We start from the raw sequence: 18,898 nt of genomic DNA on the forward strand, positions 1-18,898 counted from the left end.
GGAATACGTGAACCCCTTCATACAAAATCTTAATTCCAGAATAACAAAATGTACTATACAGAGCATGATTCTCCAGGCAGGCTTGTAACCTGCTGTGGCTAACAGCAATTCACACAGCTGGAAAAGGTCTAGAACAATGACAAGCTTTTCTAGGAAACACCCCACTGTTTAAAAGCCTATGCTTTTCCAATATAGTCTTATGTTTTAAATCTATTTTTAATGTTGCTGAATATTTTGGACCTTAAATTATATTTATTATCAAAACTATAATACAGTATGAGTCATTTTCCAATGAAATCAACTGTAGATTATATGCCACTCGAATTCACTTGCCTTCTGCTGGGTTCTAAATCCTTTCAGGCAGTAGGGGGAAAAGTTTAATTTAAGATTTTAATCTTTTTCATATATTATAGCATTTCTATAATGGATTTTGTGCTTCTGAAAACTAAAAGATTGACAGCTCAGGGTATTATAGATTTATTAATCATTGCTTAAATGGGTATGGTGAATGCTGCTAAGCACTGCCACAACGCTTGCTATCCCAGCCTTGAAGGCAAAATACGTTTTCTAGGTGACTTTATTGTTAATGCCGTTGACTCTACTGTGACTGCTCTGCAAGGTGAGAACATCTTAAATAATTAGGAAGAGGAGACATCAAAAATTTCCCTGGGAGAGCTAATTGATAAAACACATACTGTTGTTACTGTAGAATGTGAACGTGTCTGAAGTTTCTAAAAAACTGACCTAACTTTAGCTGGAAAAACTAATATCTAGCAACTGGGAAACACTTTGCTAAAGGTGAATTACACCAGATAGAAAATTGTCTATTTACACTGCTTTCAGTGTCCAACAATAACTATACCATACTATTTTTATCATATCAGTAAAGCACCTATTACTTAATCAGTGAGCTACCCTAATGAAATGGAGCACAGTCTCTAACAAAAAAAGACGCTATTATTCAATAATTCCCTCTTAGCCTATCTCTGAAGCAGGCCAGGACAACCTTGTGATATTCAGAAGAAGAGTAAAAGGAAGAAAAATATTTCCGGGCCTTGGCTAACCCACCCTCCTGCAAGATAATCTGTCCACACAAGTCCATGGTGCCGTGCTGAATGAAATTTACTACATCAGGTCACAGGTAGCACGGGATGTCTGCGTTACACTCTTATACCGTTTGTTAGAAGAGCTCAACACTGTACACCTGCAGGTCAAGCTGGCATTTTAATTGACAGTATAGCTATCAAGACATCAGCAACCTAAAATGTTTCTCCCTGTTAATACGCTAGGCTGGTCTGAAGAGAAAAGAACAGTTATTTTCAAAGTAACTGTTTTTTCTGTAATACTTCTGCTCAGTGATAGTTTACAAGATCAAATTAACATACAGATTTTTGATTAGTTAATCCTTACAATACCCATGTCAAGTATAGCATTATTAAAAAATACGTCTAGAGGAAGCAGCAACTTTATATACTGGTTATTTAAATCACACAAACACTACAATTAAATACAAAAAAACCCCCAAAAAACCAGAATGGCTCAGTTGCATTCCTGAATATCCTGCTTTTTCCATCCCTTAATTTTGCTACAAAGTACTAAATAAGAATACGCTTTTACCTGGCATGTCCCAAGCTAGAAATATAGAATATGCATCAATTACTGTGACATTATATGGGACAGGAATTTTCTCTGGTGTTCCTACTGGTGTTTGTATAACGTATTTATCACTAGTGTTGCTGCCACCCCAAGTGCTGGCTTCCAGCTGGTAAACATATCTGCGCAAACACAAAAAGAGAATCAGTAGATAGTACAGTTAGAAGCTTTAGGCATATCAGTAATAGAACATTTCCATTTTCACCAATTTAAAGTGAATAGACTATACAATGAATACTACAAATACCGTGTTAGCATACATTTTCACCTTTAAGATTGCTTAAGATGAGAAAAGTAACTATTTCCTTATCATGCTAATACTTTTTATACTAAAATTCACAACAGCTTACATAAGACATAAAAGTATTGGCCAAAGAAAGTGCCAAAAGCAATTTCAGAATGGCCTGCTTAATAATATTAGCAGCTGCTGCTTTTGAGCCAGTTATGTTCAGTATTCACAAAAACATTATAAACCATGCACAGCTCTGTCTGCTATATAAAGACTTAAATCTTTCTGAGTATATTCCATGACGGAAAAAAAAAAGACGATCAACCCCACCACTCCACAAGAAAAAAATTCTCCCTACACCTTTGAGTCAGAATGATCTAATCTCAGAAAAAGAACAACAAAAAAGGTCATTTGATTAAGGCACGCCAACATTTGAAGCCTCCTGAAAGTGTTCCTTACCAATCTTTCAGTGGTTAACTAACAAGAGAAGAGATCTTTCTCTTGTTAAAAAAGCAACTGACATTTTTGTACATTTCGAAACACGTGCTTATATATTTTGAACACCATTTACATACTATTAAAGCTCTTTCTCATGCCTTACCTACTGTTAGGCTGCAGGTTAACATCTGTGAAATTCAGGTCGCTACTGTCACCCAAGAAAATCTGTTCTCCGTCACGAAATAATCGATACTGAGTAATGAGTCCATTGGGTTTCTTTGGCTCGCTCCAATAGAATTCCACTTCTGTGGAGCTGACTACGATATGATGAGGTTCATGCCACACCCCTATTAACATCACAGTGACACCATTTTAACCACATGACAGAAACACAAAATTCTTTACTTTCCCACACTTTATGCTGTTGCTTTCAGCAATGTAATGTAAGCGCAGAACACTGCCAGAGAGAATGACAGACTTTAACATACATCCTGAATTTAATCTATGCTAAATCTAAGTAACTAGATGAGGTACTGATTAATGGAGAACAAGGTCAAAGGCTGTGTAGCCTTTATCTCACCAGTTGTTTCTGCATATTTATTTGTGTTTTAAAAAATACATATTTGTTAATTCTAACCATTACTAACTAACAGATGAACCTGGAAAATTGTCACAAAAACAAAGTAGAACTAGACTGTGTCAGTATAAAGAGTGTGTTGAGCATAAATATTCCAACAAAAGGGACAGATTCTCCTGTGTAAATTTATACACGATAGCTTCACGGATGACAATGGAGTACGGCACCTTTCTAAACCATCAGAAAATACAAACCCAAGTGACCACCTTTCTGCAATTTTATGAGAATGCTTTTTCTCTTACCATGAGGAGCAGCTTGCAGCGTTTGACCTGAAAGTGGTTGGCTAGAAGCACACCCAGCAGATGTGCATGCAGTAAGCGTGAAGCTGTAGTTAGTGTATGGCTGCAGACCTAGAAAAACCAAACAAAGTTTAGACTAAGATGTTGATATAAGACTTCCTAAGAATTGTGTCAGTAGATAGAAAATTACTGACTTTAGGGAAAGTTAACTTTTAGGTTTTTTTCTTTTGCAAACTTAAAATATGAACCATTCTTGCTTTACATTTGACTAATACTGAAATAGTAATATCTTGCTAATTTAGACAGGTATCTTCTAATGGTCTAACAGACCTGACAAAGTAATTCAGACTGACCGTGTCTTCGCTGCAGCAGATCTATGGATGCTGCTCATCCAGACATATTTGAATTAGCTTTAAATAAATTAAGTGAGACTGCACTTGCAGCGTAGTCACAACATTCCAGAGCTCAGCCCAGATTAACCAGATGAGAATTTACCCAATCTCTACAGTGCTTTTTTTTTGGAACCACATTTATGGCTATACAAAATGACTAAAAATTAACTGGAAGGCATCTAAACATGCTTGGCACAAACATATTGTCCATCACTGGTGATGTCCACAGCAATTTGAAAGTTTCCAACAGATAAGTACCTGAAAATGTACTCACTTAAAGTTTTGGACCTGAAAAAGCTGAAGAGCATACCATGTTTTGAAAACCAAGCATTATGTATATATACATGTATATATGCAACAATGAGAAAAGAAAATAATTAGATTGCAAACAAGACCAAGGACATATCCCATTCCTGCCTCCTTATGAACTTCTCTTTATTCAGTTTTCTCCCTATTCTTCCTACTTTTTTTTACAAGATTTTACTATAAAACCGTTAGAGGCAGGACTGATAATGCAGTGCTCCCCATTATAAGATATTAATTTTAATTGCTTGTTATTTTTAAAAAGTAATTTTTTTTTCCAGTTCAAACCTTCTATGTAAGACATCCTTCAATGAGATTAGGAGAGAAAATATTGTTTTGACCCTTCCTTTTAAATTTTCAAATATTCTTGCTCTGTGCGTCAATGACTCAGTTCTGACATCAAGTGGCCTGCAGGTTAAGAATGTGACTTTAGGTATCCTCACAAAAATGTACCCAAATTTGGCTTAGGCCTTTAAAAAAAGTCATTCATGCAGACCCAGGAATGGCTTTTTACAGTTTTAACAAATCAGATCTGTAAAGATTCAATCCTTTCTGAGTTTGGCTTGAACATCTCACAGCTCAGCTTCTAGGGCTGATCGAACTGAACCACAGGACATGCTCCAGCCCAAGCTACAGAGTCTTTGTTAAACTACTCTTATGGGTATTTCTCAAATGAGATCTTAAAAATGATACATCAGTCACAGACACTGAAAGCCTTTCTCCTGCATGTACTCAAGGACCCTCTTGTTAGCACCTGAAAAGTGCTAACAGAAGAAAAGCTCCTGTTCTGAACGTAGAGAGGACAAACAGTAGATCAAAAAACAGAGAGGAGGTAAAAGTAATGGATTGTGGAAGGATTCAGGAAGCAAGGCATGATTTAACAGACATCATAATCTATTAAGGGAGATGAGACAGTCCGAAGCCAACCAGCTGAAGGGGAAAATACTAAAATCTATAAAGAACTGTAAAACAAAGGATTGATTAGAGCAAACTGGACGAGGCAATTTAGACGAGGAAATCACGTTTAGAGGCTTCGAAACTAGGGGCAGAAGGGAATAGAGGCAGAATTGTCAAGAAGCCACAAAGAAAAATCTTAGACTCCTTAGACAAAATAACTGAAGCTACGGAGGGATTATGGAGAGACTGAGAATTGATACAGGCACGTACAGACTTGAGATGAAGACTGGAACCAAGTAGGCTAAGGAGTGGAAAGGCAGATAAAACAAAGAACTGTCCTACTGGAAAAGGACAGGAGGAAGTAGGAGTGGCATCCAAGGTAAGACTGGCATCAACTGGACGAAGAAAGTAGACTTGAAGGTAAAGATGGGAAGACCAGACTGGGGATTGTGCACTCAGAAATGGAAGAGCACATCCAGAGGGGCAGACTAGAGCTAGCTAGGTAAACAACATGGAGATGGGATGAGAATCTCGGGGAGTGAAAGTGCAGAGAAAACAAATGGAACTGAGACATAGAGCTGTGAGGAAAAAAAAAGAAATACGCAGCATGAATCAGTCTTCAACGAATGCAGCAGAACCTACTCATACCACGTCATGCTCAGCTCTGCAGCCTGGACTGGGAGCCAGGACTCATGCATCTCACTGTTCCTTTACTCTCAGTGATTATCAGTCAAATTAGCTGTAAAAGAATGTGTCAAATCAGGGTAGGGCTGGTTTACATAGAAAATGGCAGCGCATTTTTCCTATCAGTGACTCCCTTTGCTACGGGGACAGGTTTGTGCAATAGATACAATAGCTCCAACGCTGCTGATATAGACATCACGGAAATTCATGTAACATGAGTGTTACATCATGGAAATTCTGGTTTCCAGACTGCTTAGAGGTTTTTTTTTTTTCCTTTTAATGCAGGAAATACACACAAAAGCTCTGTGAAAATATTAAGACCGCAAACTTGGACACTCATAAATTAGCAAATGCCAGAGTTGAGAAATTGTACAATGTGAATTGATCCCCCCTTGTGCATATGCATTATGACACAGCCCTATCTACAATTCAGTTCAACATGTGGTCTCTGGCCTGTCTTACTGTATGTTATTCAAGACTTTTTTTTATGGCGTTCACCTCTATAACGTACTGCTGCTTTACTAATACCAATCAGTTGACCATTGCAAATGGCTGAATACAGTAATAGAAATAAAAGATTTCCTGCTTTTACAAACAGGACGCTGACAGAAAGAGAACGAAACAACCCCAAACCTCCCAGGAACTGTGCGAAAGCCAATCAGGATGCCTAGGACCTCCTGTCAGGCACTTGGTACACACAGAGCTTTATATTCCAGCGCAGCCTCTGCTGCCTTCACCTGCAGCTCCGAGTGCTCACAGCTTAGCATTTCAGGCCCCCAGCTCCCAGGCAACATGTCCAGAAAATGAAGAGCACATGGTCATGACAACCTGCGAAAGCCTGAGATGCGCCTTCCTTGGTATCATGCAGCGAGCAGCTTGAACAGAAATGAATGCCCTGAAGTGCCAGGATATGTCAACTGCCTTAATCCAGAGACTCTCTTCTCCGTGCCGTCCCATGCTTCGTGTGCTGTAGCTCTCTAATCCAGGGTCCCACAAGAGGCATGAGAGTGGTCTTCAGGACTCCAGCAGGCTGGTGTCGGGGTACTGCAACAGCAGCTGCTCCCGGCGGGACCAGGCCAGATCTGGCCACTGGGCCTGACCTCCACCTCGAGGGAGCTGGGCCCCGGGGCCACAGGAGCAGCCCCAACCCCGGGGGGCATCCGGCCGGGGCTGGAGCACCCACAGCCAGGCAGGGGCAGGGCTGGAGGCAGCACCACTGCAGCATCGTGGGGCAGTGAGTGGCGGCCCGCGGGCTGGGCAGAGATGAGGCCAGGGGTTTTCGTTAGGGACAGGTTCAGAATGAGGTCTGTGCACACCGAGACTGCCCTGAGGAGCAAACCTACCAAACCCAGCAAGATCAGAAGCAGCAGCCCTATACGCACGGATCTTTTTTAGTCCCCGCTGGAAGAGACACAGCTTGTGCCCTGAAGGAGGCAGCAATCCTGTGTATAAAATAGTGTGCTATTGTGTAACACAGGCTGTCTCACCATGCTTATGTGAAGGAGGCTGAATTAGGATTATACAGGTCAGTTCATATGGATTATATTAGTCAGTTTTTAAGTGCTTGTCTCTGTGACCTTAATAACATACCGTTGCTGTAGCTCTAGCTCATGTGCCTAACTGTAATTACTTCAAGAACAATGTAGTTCTATGGCGAGAAAAGAAAAATCTGGGCAAGAGCTTTGTTTATAAACAAGCCTTCGTTTATAGCCAGTGAGGAGTTATTTTAACAAAAATATATTAGATGCAAGTATAGAGAAATTATAAACAACAATTATGTAGAAAGATAAAATAGTGAATGGAAGACACACAGTCTGCTTACAAATTGAACAAGACACGAAGGAGAGAAAATAAAGAGGTGACTGAGAGGGACAGCCCTGACTGTAACCTAATCATGAGCTGGAAGAGAAGAAAAATCATCTGAACACGCAGTATAAAAGTAAGAAGGGAGGAAATGACAGTTGCAGACTAGAGAGAAGCAAAGGCATGGAGGAAAGCCAAGTATTTAACATTTCAGGATAGAAAAGATTACTGTGGCAACAAATTACTTGAATTCCCCTAAAGGGAGTCATGTTCACTTTTAAAGGAAACACGCATAATAAAGCAATACTCATTTACAACTACACTTTAAAGACAAAAATGGGCATTAAAAACAAAAGAGCACATGGCTTCACTAAATTTACTGGCAAAATTCTGATACCTGAAACCTATAGTCATACATGCAGTAGCTAGTTATAGTAAATTTCTACCTTGATTATTAAGGCTTTGCATTAAAGGCCTTTTCTTGTGTACGCTTTGGAAAGCTCTGTGCAAATCTATGTATGTGATTAATAATAAAAATAGCAAAAGAGATAATTTGGAAACATAAACAGCATTTTGCTTTCCCGATTTCTCCACTTGACTGTTCACTACAGGATACTCCCCCCACTCCTTTTCTTTTTTTTTGTGGTCTATTGTTGTTGTTGTTTTTTAACTTAGCAGTCTATTTTATTATTGTAGCATTTGTTGTTTTCCAAAAGGGCTATGAAACCATTTCTTAAAAATGCATTGTCTCATTAGCCAATCCCTTGTTTCTCACACTGTTTGTCTCTATTTGTGGATATAGCTCCAGCAAGGTCAGTAATCAGCTCCCAGGCTAACGCTCCTGGGTCCCACCACATGAATTATACTCAGGATGATGTCAGTTAACTGACCACAGCCTCATGCAACCCCTCAACCCCCCAAAGCTTCCTTAAGGTAAATATTACTAATGATTCTTTGCTGCATGGAGATAGGGTTGACCAATGACAACATTACTGTGTCTCCATTTTTCATAACCCTGAAAGGAGAACATTTGTAAATGAAAGAATCTCAAACCATTTCAGGATCCCAAGGTATTTCTGAATCTTGTTTCTTTCACTAAACAAAATGTCAGTGATCATGTCTGGCTCTTAAATGTGACTGATCCTACAAATTCTTGATAAAGCCTCTTATTTGGGATATGATCTTTAGTCTACTAAAAGGGAGGAGTTGAGAAGAATCCTTGCTACAGACCCACCTGCTGGTGCTGAAGAGGGCACTCTTAGCCTTCTTTTAAAACGCCCCTAATTATTTTCTTCACTGTTGTCCTCTGCCTGGCCCCCACTGCAGAGCATTAGCAGGCCCATTTGTAAAGTAGTAGTAACACAAAGTGAAACAATGCCATAACTGTCATCCAAATTGTTCTGTACAGGGTAGTGGAAGTGTTCAGTAATAAATGATATAAAAAGGTCTTTTATTGACAAGCTGCCATGTGCTGTTTGCATTAGAGAATATGAGAAGATGATGGCTGCTGCCTCTGGGTCCCAGTGGCATTCAACTCAGTGAGATAGCAGAAAATGCTTCAGTTTGCTTAAAGCATTGATAACACCTCTAAATAATTAACTGAGGACTTCCTGTCTTCAATTACTTAATGCTTTTTTTAACATCTTGAGAGGATTATAAGCAATTTATGGATTTCACATGATGAGCACATTCACCGCTATTCCCACAAAGCATTTGCGGGATCATGTTTCCAAAGCTTTGATGTAATTAAAAATAAGCAGCAAGACAATGGTGCGGTGGCAAGGTGCTAGCCTTCTCGTCTGTTATTTGCAAGGTCTTAGATTTAAAGTCTCAAGCAAGACTAATGCTACAGCTTCATTAATGTTCAACTGTTGCTCAGGGAAAAGCAGAGGTTTTCGAAAAAAAAAAAAGAAAGATGAGGAAATGAAAACATATATCCACAGGGGACGAGACAACAGTTAGTTCAAACATTTGAGATTACATATGAAATAAATTTGATTGTTTTAGCTCATTCTTTGAATTTAGAGAGCAATAATTATCCACATTGCAAAATCACTGCCATCAATTCCACATTATTACCCAAGGAAGCTCCTGCAGAAAAAAGCACAAGATTCGATTATGACTGTCAAGAGGAATGATCACTTATTTTGCTCCTGGCTTAACAGGGCAGCATGGACAACAGCTTAGTGGAACAGGCACACAAAAGGGGAAGAGATCCTTATTTCTCAGGAGGTAACTTCGTTTCTTCTCCCTTGCAACTGGTAAGAGAAACTGTATCATTTCTGTTCAAATCTCAGTTACTCTGCAGATATAACTGCTTTTTAGGAAGGAAGTGGGAGCCTATGAAAGCCCACAACACTGTGGATATTGTAATTACCCTTCTTTGGGAGAGCAGGTTATCCTCTCTCAGGGAAACAGTTTTCCAGTTATGTCCGAAGAAACAGTGATAGACTGATATTCATATTTTCTAAGTCTGTCTTTCTTACAGATGATAGGGAATCACATGACAGGGAAAACTGGGGCAGAGAATATCCAACAACATCTCAAGTCCTAAGATTTCCTATGACCTGTTTATATCAATTTTGGATATTGTTTAATCTCATTGCTTATTCACTGCTTCCTCACAACAGAAACAAGTTAAAATTCATTCTTACTAATCATTTGAACATTACTCAAAACTCTCTATATGACTCTTCAGACAGGACTGAAGATACAGAGGAGTTTGGGGAGAGGAGAGTGGGGTAATAGACAACGGTACTTCCAACACAAACAATAGTTATTTATTTTCACAGGATCCAGGTGGGCTGATTGCCCTGCTTAATCAGTACCTAACCAAGACTGCAATTTCAGAGAGAATGGCCACATTGAATTTCAGGCTGAATAAAGCATGGTAATACTGAAAATTTAAGAGGAAAAATTCCAGTAGAAGCAGCCAGAGAGAATTTGCCCATCTTTGTCAGATATGATCTATTATTAAATCCTAGCTGCTTCTGAAAAAAGAATTGCCTTGATCTGATCAAGAGTTGCATTGAGTTGCATTGCAATCAAGAGTTGCATTGATATTCATACAGCTTAGCTGGATGCTTAAATATATATTCAGGTACCTAACATTACACACACATATCCCGAAGTAAAAGAAGGGTTATGTACACAGGCTTGATTGATAAATCATTGCTTGTTTTTAAGTGTTCTTTACATTACAAACTTGCAACAGCAATTCTAAAACAGAAATCACAAGTTGAGATACTCTAGTTATTACCTCATGTCCAGGAGCATTGAATATGCAGAAAAATTTGATATAAAGTTGATGAACTTCACACCTGAGCATGCTGTTGTCAAAGAGGAACAGCAATCCTGTAGCCTTCTGCAATTGACTACAGCAAGGAGGGACTCTTCTAAAATATTAAGGGATCTACCTTGACTCGGGATTCGTGCTCTGAGGGGTGTGCAGAACCTATGCAGATACGCTGTATAGGTGTAATATGTCAACCTCTGTTCTTCAGGTGGCTATCAAATGGTGTCTATAAAATAAGAATCTCCAAGTTTTCTACCCAGATGAAAAAGAAAGGAAAAATAAAGGCTATAGTCCTAAAATTCATAAATACAAGAAGCTGACAAGCAACCTGAAGTCACAGAGTGAAAAAAACTATCCTAGAAATTTAATCTTCCCCTTTTGTGTTCAACAGAAATTTTTCTGAGTATAATTTTGCTTCAGATTATCAATAGAATCCAGAATCTTTTGCTTTCTGTCTTTCTGTTTCAATTTTCTCAGGCACAAAGTACTGGACCCTTCTTGCTCTTATACTGCTACACATTCGCAGCAGACCAGTGACTTCAACCACATTATTGCACATTAATGTTCGTAAAACAGAGAGCTGAATCTGAGTGAAGGTAGGTCAAGCCTCCACAGACTATTTGACACCTCAGACTTACCACAAAGCATGCACCTTCAATCAAGGTAGATAGATTTATTTTAGAATTTGGAAATTAAATCTATTAATATTTTAACAAACAGCAGACCGAAATGAAAGAGACTGAAGAAAATAAATTTTAGATATGTAAAGTTAGGATAAAGCATTTCTAAGTTGTGCACAAACCTGGGGATTTACAGACAAGTTGCAGTGTCAATATGTTAATAATGTCTTATATCTTAAGGACAGGACTTTATCCTCCGAGAGAGCTTTGCCTCCTTACCTGATACTGTGTGCTGCATTCTGCTTGCAGTGTCAGTGTATATCAGCCCTTTCCCGACTCGACTGATCCGGTACTCTCTGATGATACCATTTGGTTTCTTGGGTGCAATCCAGCTTAAATGTAATGTTGTTGAGTTCAAAGCACTGACTGCTGGTGGCTGAACACTCTCAGGGACTCCTTGGACAGTGACTGCAACTACCTGAAGACATATGAATTAAACAGCAATTTAATGTAATAGTACACTAGATACCATGATCAATGAGAATGTCACTTTTGTTTTAAAATGTTGTTTGGCCTGGCATATCATTACCAAGGGCCTGGAGAACTAGTTACTTTTTTCCGCCTTTTTCACAATGAAATCTGACCTTGAATACATTACATAAGTCTATGCCTACAATTTATCACAACAGGTTCACCACATTTTAGCTGCAGCGTACAGCACTGGGTGAAACAACAAAAACTGTCTTGCTTGAAAACTCTTGATAACTCTCTTCCATATGGTTCATCAGTGTCTCTGCATTTTAACTGCCTGATTTCATATATTTTAAGCACCAGTAAACATAGGGCTAAACCTCCACATATCCCATGCAATCTGAACTCTGTCTCTTCATAGCTATTTGCAAATCCACGTTTTTCTAAGGAAATCAAAGATTTTGAAAGAGAGAATAACTTGACACTTTTTAAGCTCTTTCTGGAAAAAAGGAAAAAGAAAAAGGCCTCTAGTGACTTCTACAGAGGCATTTCCAAATTACACTGGTTTAATAAGTGAGGAAAAGGAACAGGAGGCTATAGATATATTGGGGACAAACAAAGATTCAATTTTTGAGGCTTAGAGAAAGTGCATTTTAATATTCTCTACTGTATTTCTCTCATGTGTAGCCTCCTATTTAACAAAAATCAGTTCCTACAGCGCAATTTCAGTTTTGTGAAGACTAAGATACTGCTTTCTTCATCAGGTTGATTGTGTCAAGTTAAGATTCCAAGTGATCACCTGACAGTGGTTGAATCCAAATAAGGTTATTGATGTTTCTCACTTACTTACTCAATAATCTTCACTAATGCCTTCAAATTACACTTTTCCAAAAACAGTTTTACGTTTCCACACTGGCTGATAAAAGTCTGGCACAAATTCCACAAAGACCAACTCACTAACCTTGCTGCTGTCTGTGCAACCAGCAACAGTGCAGGCTCTCAGCTGGTATGAATATTCTTGATATGGCTGGACACCGCCTGTGTCTCTGAAGCTCATTTCAGTTCCTCTAAAACGTTCAATTCCATTTCGGAGAATAATATAGTGAATAACAAGACCTATCCCAGAAAGAAAGTTTTCCGTTTTCATTAGCTGAGAAATACAGTGTGATGGCATATCAGAATAACCTCATTATCTGCACACAGAAAATATTAAATGAAATCTCTGGAAGATCACTTTAAAAGGCAATCATCCCACTTAAACAGTTAATTTCAGTTAACAGTTACTCTGCTCAACCTCTACATCAACATCTCAGTAGATCTCAACATCTATTAAGAAAGTTATTTCAACTAGAATACTGGAACTATTCCAAGTTTTCTCACTGTTTGGAAATCATAACTAACTTTTCCTGAAAGAAATACGAGTATCAAAAAAATAAAAAACAAGAATACAATTTATAACATGAATGTGATTTTCTCATCAGATTTGCAAATTAATTATTATTATAAGTGTTCTCAAAAGGGGCTTCTGGGCACTTCTTAGAGACATACTTGTCTTCTATGAAAAGTGAGAATCTACTTTTTTTGTGATAAAAATGATCTCAAACTAGGGTCAATTCTTGTTACAAAGTCTAGGAATATATATATTTCAGTGCCAGTGACTAATTAGGAAATGTTTTGTGATTTTTGGAACACTGTCATAAATGGCAGAACATGCATTTTTTTTTTACATATAACAATACCATTTGGTTGAAGTGGTTCTTCCCAGTTTAGAAGTATTACGTCTTCCCGGTTATCCTCTTTAGCCCATTTTGGTGGACTTACACCCTGTGGCACATCTTGCTTAGTGACAGCTCTGCTAACGTCACTGAAGCCTCTTCCATAGCTATTCCAAGCAGCCACTCTGTACTCATATGCGATAAAAGGATCAAGGTTTCGGTCTGGAAAAGGAAAGTTACATATGGATAATCTCTGTCTTTTATCAAAACATGAAAGGATTTTTGTTTCTTTTTTCCGTATTTATGGGACTTATGTGTCTAAAGACAAGTGAATATAAAAGCTTTTCCTTTGGTGAGGGCCACTCTCTGATGTAGCAATACTTCTATCAACTTTTGTGAAACCAGGTTACTTTATGTATTCATTGAACTTACTGCTACTCATTTCATTTCCCTGGAGATACTGCCCAGATTCACAGATTACTCCTTAAAGAATGTTACTTCACTACAAGAGTTTCACATTTGATTAGAATATCTTATAGCATTCAGGGCATCTTCTTCTCCGAAGTGAATTAAATACACTAGCAAATCACCGATCTGATACACCACTTTTCCTTACCTATAAATGAATACTGCTCTGGGTTTCCCGTGTAGATGATCTCCTCTACAGCTGGACACACACCTTCCTTTGTTTCCTTTTCTGTAGCATTCCGCAAACCTTTTATCCATGCACAGATATTTTCCCTAGGGTCAAAGTCACACTTTCCACAATATGCTGTTGCTTCCATGGCTAAGGGACAAAGGATACTAGCCTTGCATTCCTCTTTTACCTAAAGAATACACGTACAACTTTAATATATTTTCTCCATCTTTCTCTCTTTACAAACACTATCAATTTGTATCTCTCTGTTTTTAAACAACATACAAATGAGGCACATTAGTATTTCTAGTATATGGGAGACCCTTTCAGTCTTGGGTCTGTCTACTGTCTCTGATCATTAATGTTTTTATAATCCTTTCTGAAAGAAACTGAGTTTTCTTTGTAGGGTCATTGCAAAAAAAAACCCCCACAAATTTTAGGCACTGGAACCCCAAACAGCGAGGTTTGTTGAAAGTAGGAGAGTCTGGAATCAAATGAGAAGAACAGGATTTTATCCCAGCATTTGAACATTCCTCCCCTGGAAGGGACAACATCCGGTGGCAAATCAGGAACAATTCCCGGCCTGCCACCCAGCCTTCCAACTACACAAAATGAGCTCTGTGCAATTCCTTGGCAGCTTTTGAGAAGTGAGGACCCTAGTCATAGGCTATATTAATCATGCCCTCTACCACCTCACTCCTAAACAGTAGTAGTTCTGCTGCAATAAGAGGCTTTGCAGAAACAGTGAGGCAGATACAAGATTTAACCCATGAAGAACAATTCACAGAAATAGAAATATGCATTGAACACCTACAAGTTTCCATTAAAATTCATGAAATAATATTTCCACCAGACCACAAGCTAGAGTGCAATAACTCTCATAAAATATGGGCTGTTGCAGGAAAAAATGTACTGCAATATTTGCTGTAAGTATTTCTGCATGTTAGGCTACAAACTTTAGAAGGGAAAACAAATAGTTCATATCTAACGCTTCCTTAATTCACATAGTGAAATCAGTTTGCTGGATGATTGTCAAGTGCTAGGTAATTTTATTTTCCAAACTTGCCACTTTTATAGAAATTACATTGTGACAGACATTGGTATAAGATGTACATTATAGATGGGTTGTTTTCACACATAACATACATTGTAGCTCCAGGACATGTCTCAGAATATCAGTCCTTTTAATATTAGTAATCTTTATATATCAGAAAGCCGGCGCTGCTCTCTCTTTTCTACCGAGGGTAAGTGAAATATAAAGTGTTTCCTTTGCTATCGCATTATAGCTAAGGCATGGCTCTAGCATGTTATATACCAGAATTCACTAACATCTTGTCAGCCATTTTGCCTCGCAGAAACTAATACAATGCACTGAGGAACTGCAGCTGACTCATCACAACGCTTGGATTCTCTCTGGGAGAAAATTATTCATTCAGTCTGAAAATGAAGTGACATGAAAACCTTGACATGAAAAGGAGAAGGTGGAAGAAATATTTCTGCATTATCTTGGGAGACAAATGAAAACAATACAGCAACATCTCTATGAGGCCGGATTTGGTCCATTTTTCTTTTTACCTCAGTGATAAATCCCACAATATCTAACCAACTGCCATTTTGTGGAATTCACAGAAACCCTCTCTCTTGCTCTTTCAGTCACTTCTTCTTTCTCTCTAAATACAAGTATATACATAAATACACATCTATATAAACAGGTTTTCCATCCTTTGGATGTTGATTTTCTTAACAAAAATTGAAATAGCAGCTGACAGTATTTTTAAATTGTAGATGCAACACCAAGATGCTACTTCTAGATGATGTTCACTGATTTCAACTGGTGTTGCAACACTTTGCAGTTCCGAAAGTCTGTTCAAACTGTTTCATATTCACACCTATAATCATTGGCAACTCTTTAAAATATTGGAATGAGCCTTTATGGTCTTTTTTTATTTTTATGAAAAAATGAAGTGAAAATTGATTGCATAATTTATCTATGAAAAGCAACAAAAATATAATATTGTCGTTGGTGTTAAGAGATATACAGGGACCTATCCAAGTTCTACGGAAATTTATGCCAAAAGTGCTGCTGGTTTTCTATGGAATCAAGGTTAAGTCCATTATAAAAATATCAACTGCTTAATTTTTATTTATAATTTTTTTTAGGAGCCTGGGGAATCCATGCCATACAGATTGCCCAAACTGAAAAGTAATGATATTTTTACACTTGAGAACTGGCCACTTCAGTTTCCATTTTCACTCAAGTTACACCACCAGGAATAGTGGTCACAGAACTGAAATTGTCTATACATGCCAGTCTTGTTAGTATGCCAGCTTTTAGCCAGTGTACTAATCTGAAGTGCTGGGCAACACTTCACAGAGGCAGCTAATCATTATTAATTCCTTTAGAATTCATTGCAATAACATCAATCATGGTGAACTCATTCGGTATTAATATGGATGTAATGTGAAAATGAATAATGCACACAAGAGTTTTTATATTCCTATTTTAGAAAAATAGTTATGAACAGTGTATTTCTCTTTCCATCATCCAATCAGGGCTACCGAGAGATTTTCTATCAATTACCTTCATCATCATTCCAGCTGAAATCTTGTCAGAGCAAACATATTTCAAAGGATTATATCCAACTCCATTACAGCATTCTTCACTCTTTGGAATAAGTTCAGTCTCACAGCATTTTACTGGCACTTGGTCATTCTTTCTATCATGTGCTAGGGACTCACCACTGGAACCTGAGCAGCATATGGTAGCTGACATATTCACATATTCCTGCCCACAACAGAACATCCCTGAAACAACAAAACATTACATCCGAATATGAAATGTAAATAATAAAAACATAGAAAGATAAGAAAGAAGAAAACTCAGAGTGCAATAGTTTGGCAGAAAACCATCAGCCTGGGATAGCAGCTGGAATTATGCAGAATGAGCTAAAGTGAGATTAAATTCGGAATGTGAAGTGACTAAAGTGAGAGCCCTAAGTCAAAGACTGGCTTAGTGCAGAATGCAGAAATTCAGAAAGCTTCTCCACATATTGTCAGGTCAGGTCTCATTCATTTCCCCTCATATGGGCAATCTTCCAACCAGCGAATCTTAATATTCCAAAAAGTTTCACATTGTATTTTATGTCTTAAAGTGGGTGTTCCTATTATGTTATAGAATTGAATAGGTGACTTTCCAAATACCAACAGTGAAATTTCAATCCTCTAATAGCAAGATTTACCCTCTTAGAAGTTAAAATCTAAATATAATTTTAATTTCTATACTGGAATTGATAACCTGTCAAAATTAAGTCCACCGTCTTCCTCTATTTTAATTAATTTTATTTTAAAATGAAAGGTCCCCATTACTAGTATTTACATGTCAAATTTGGTAATTGTAAATTACCAGTCTTGAACCCCACAGCATTAAAAGCGGTAAATTTTCACTCTGAACCAAATGCTACTGTCACCCCTAAAACTAGAGGTGAAATAAGCATTATTACTAATTCAGCCACAAACACATCATACAAAAAAATAGGGCTCTGATATACTGCTACACCTACAAAATAATTTGTAGTTAACACAATTTCTGCAGTATGTCGACATTTAAAAATGCATGCAAAAGTGGCCACTGCCATTTATTACGGCAAATCTCTCTTAGAAAGTCATACATAATGAAAAGTACTCTTTGAGGGTATGATCCTGCTAAAGTATTCAGAGCGTTTCACTCAGATCCTTGGAATGGCTCAAAATAGTAAAGCTACTTGCATACATCATCTATTTTCAGGACAGATTCCATTCATAGAATTCAAACTGGGTTCACCAGGTCTCCAAGAGGTAAATATTCCCTCCTGTTCACACCCTTTTTCCAAATCATTCTAGGATCCTACCATATTTTAAGGAGAAAATTAATGCAGAAAATGACTCAATTCAGTACCAAGAACCAACTCAGATAGCCCTGAGGGACTTCTGACAGGCAAGCTAAAATTTTGATAATGAACTGCTTTTCTATTGAAATAAACAAGGCTGTATTCTTTCACGGAGAACCTCATCTTTGTTTAACTGAATTAAAATTTTCAGCCAGGATTTCACTCACATAACAAGAAGTGACTCCCTTTCTAGTTTCTTTGGTAAACCATTACTTCTTTAATTATTATCAACCTTGTTCCAGTGTGATAAATTGCTAATTACTTAATACCCTAATCAGCGTTCATTCTTTGCACAGATAAACTGTGACAGCGCCATTAATTTAAATAGTAATTTCACTTAATGGCCAGAACGGCACACCAGATTTTTATGCAGCATTTTCTGAAGACTGCATCCATCACTGCAATATTCTGACATAAAGATGTCTGACGTGCACTAACTCACTTAGGGAGAGCAGATGTTGCAGAGCAGAGTTTGGTAGTAATTCCCATAGTGCATCACTTCAGCATGAATGAGCTGCAAAGGCAGAGGTAGACAATCTTCTGAAACTGCATTGCATAGCCTTTGACCTTTGCTTAATTTATCACATGTAGCACTTGACTCTTGAACCTTGACACCTCAAATGTACAATTTTAAATATGCTCCAAGAAAAACAAAAATAGGACCACATAATACTGATGGATCGATTTGCCTTCTAAAAATCACTTCACTCAATTACTTAAGGACCCAGAAATTCCTATAAACCCTTGTTGAATTCAGCAAAATACCAATAAAAAAATTTCTTTGTAAATCAGCTGGAATGTGTGTGTCATGCTTTATATATTTATGTTTCATACGCATATAATGCATTACAGCAAAAAGAAAATCCATGGGCTGGAAAAGACACTTCTGGCTAACAGTGATCTCTGTCAACAATTATTTCATGTTCATCCTCAGCAAGTGAAAAAAATCTACAGACATA

The 18,898-nt window shown here is 37.9% G+C and overlaps 1 protein-coding gene across 1 annotated transcript in view; it reads right to left on the reverse strand.

Moving 5' to 3' along the window:
* Positions 1-18,898, reverse strand: part of USH2A (usherin) — a 401,466-nt gene that overhangs the window by 68,450 nt on the left and 314,118 nt on the right. Inside the window, exons 50-57 of the mRNA XM_068939839.1 lie at positions 16,595-16,818; positions 13,993-14,203; positions 13,401-13,598; positions 12,623-12,777; positions 11,470-11,668; positions 3,200-3,307; positions 2,484-2,667; positions 1,618-1,775 (exon numbers count right to left, since the gene is read on the reverse strand). Of these exons, the coding sequence (XP_068795940.1) occupies positions 1,618-1,775; positions 2,484-2,667; positions 3,200-3,307; positions 11,470-11,668; positions 12,623-12,777; positions 13,401-13,598; positions 13,993-14,203; positions 16,595-16,818 (1,437 nt within the window). The remainder of the gene's footprint in view (positions 1-1,617; positions 1,776-2,483; positions 2,668-3,199; positions 3,308-11,469; positions 11,669-12,622; positions 12,778-13,400; positions 13,599-13,992; positions 14,204-16,594; positions 16,819-18,898) is intronic.

The sequence above is a fragment of the Struthio camelus genome, chromosome 3, assembly GCF_040807025.1.
Source record: "Struthio camelus isolate bStrCam1 chromosome 3, bStrCam1.hap1, whole genome shotgun sequence".
Classification (NCBI taxonomy): Eukaryota; Metazoa; Chordata; class Aves; order Struthioniformes; family Struthionidae; genus Struthio; species Struthio camelus.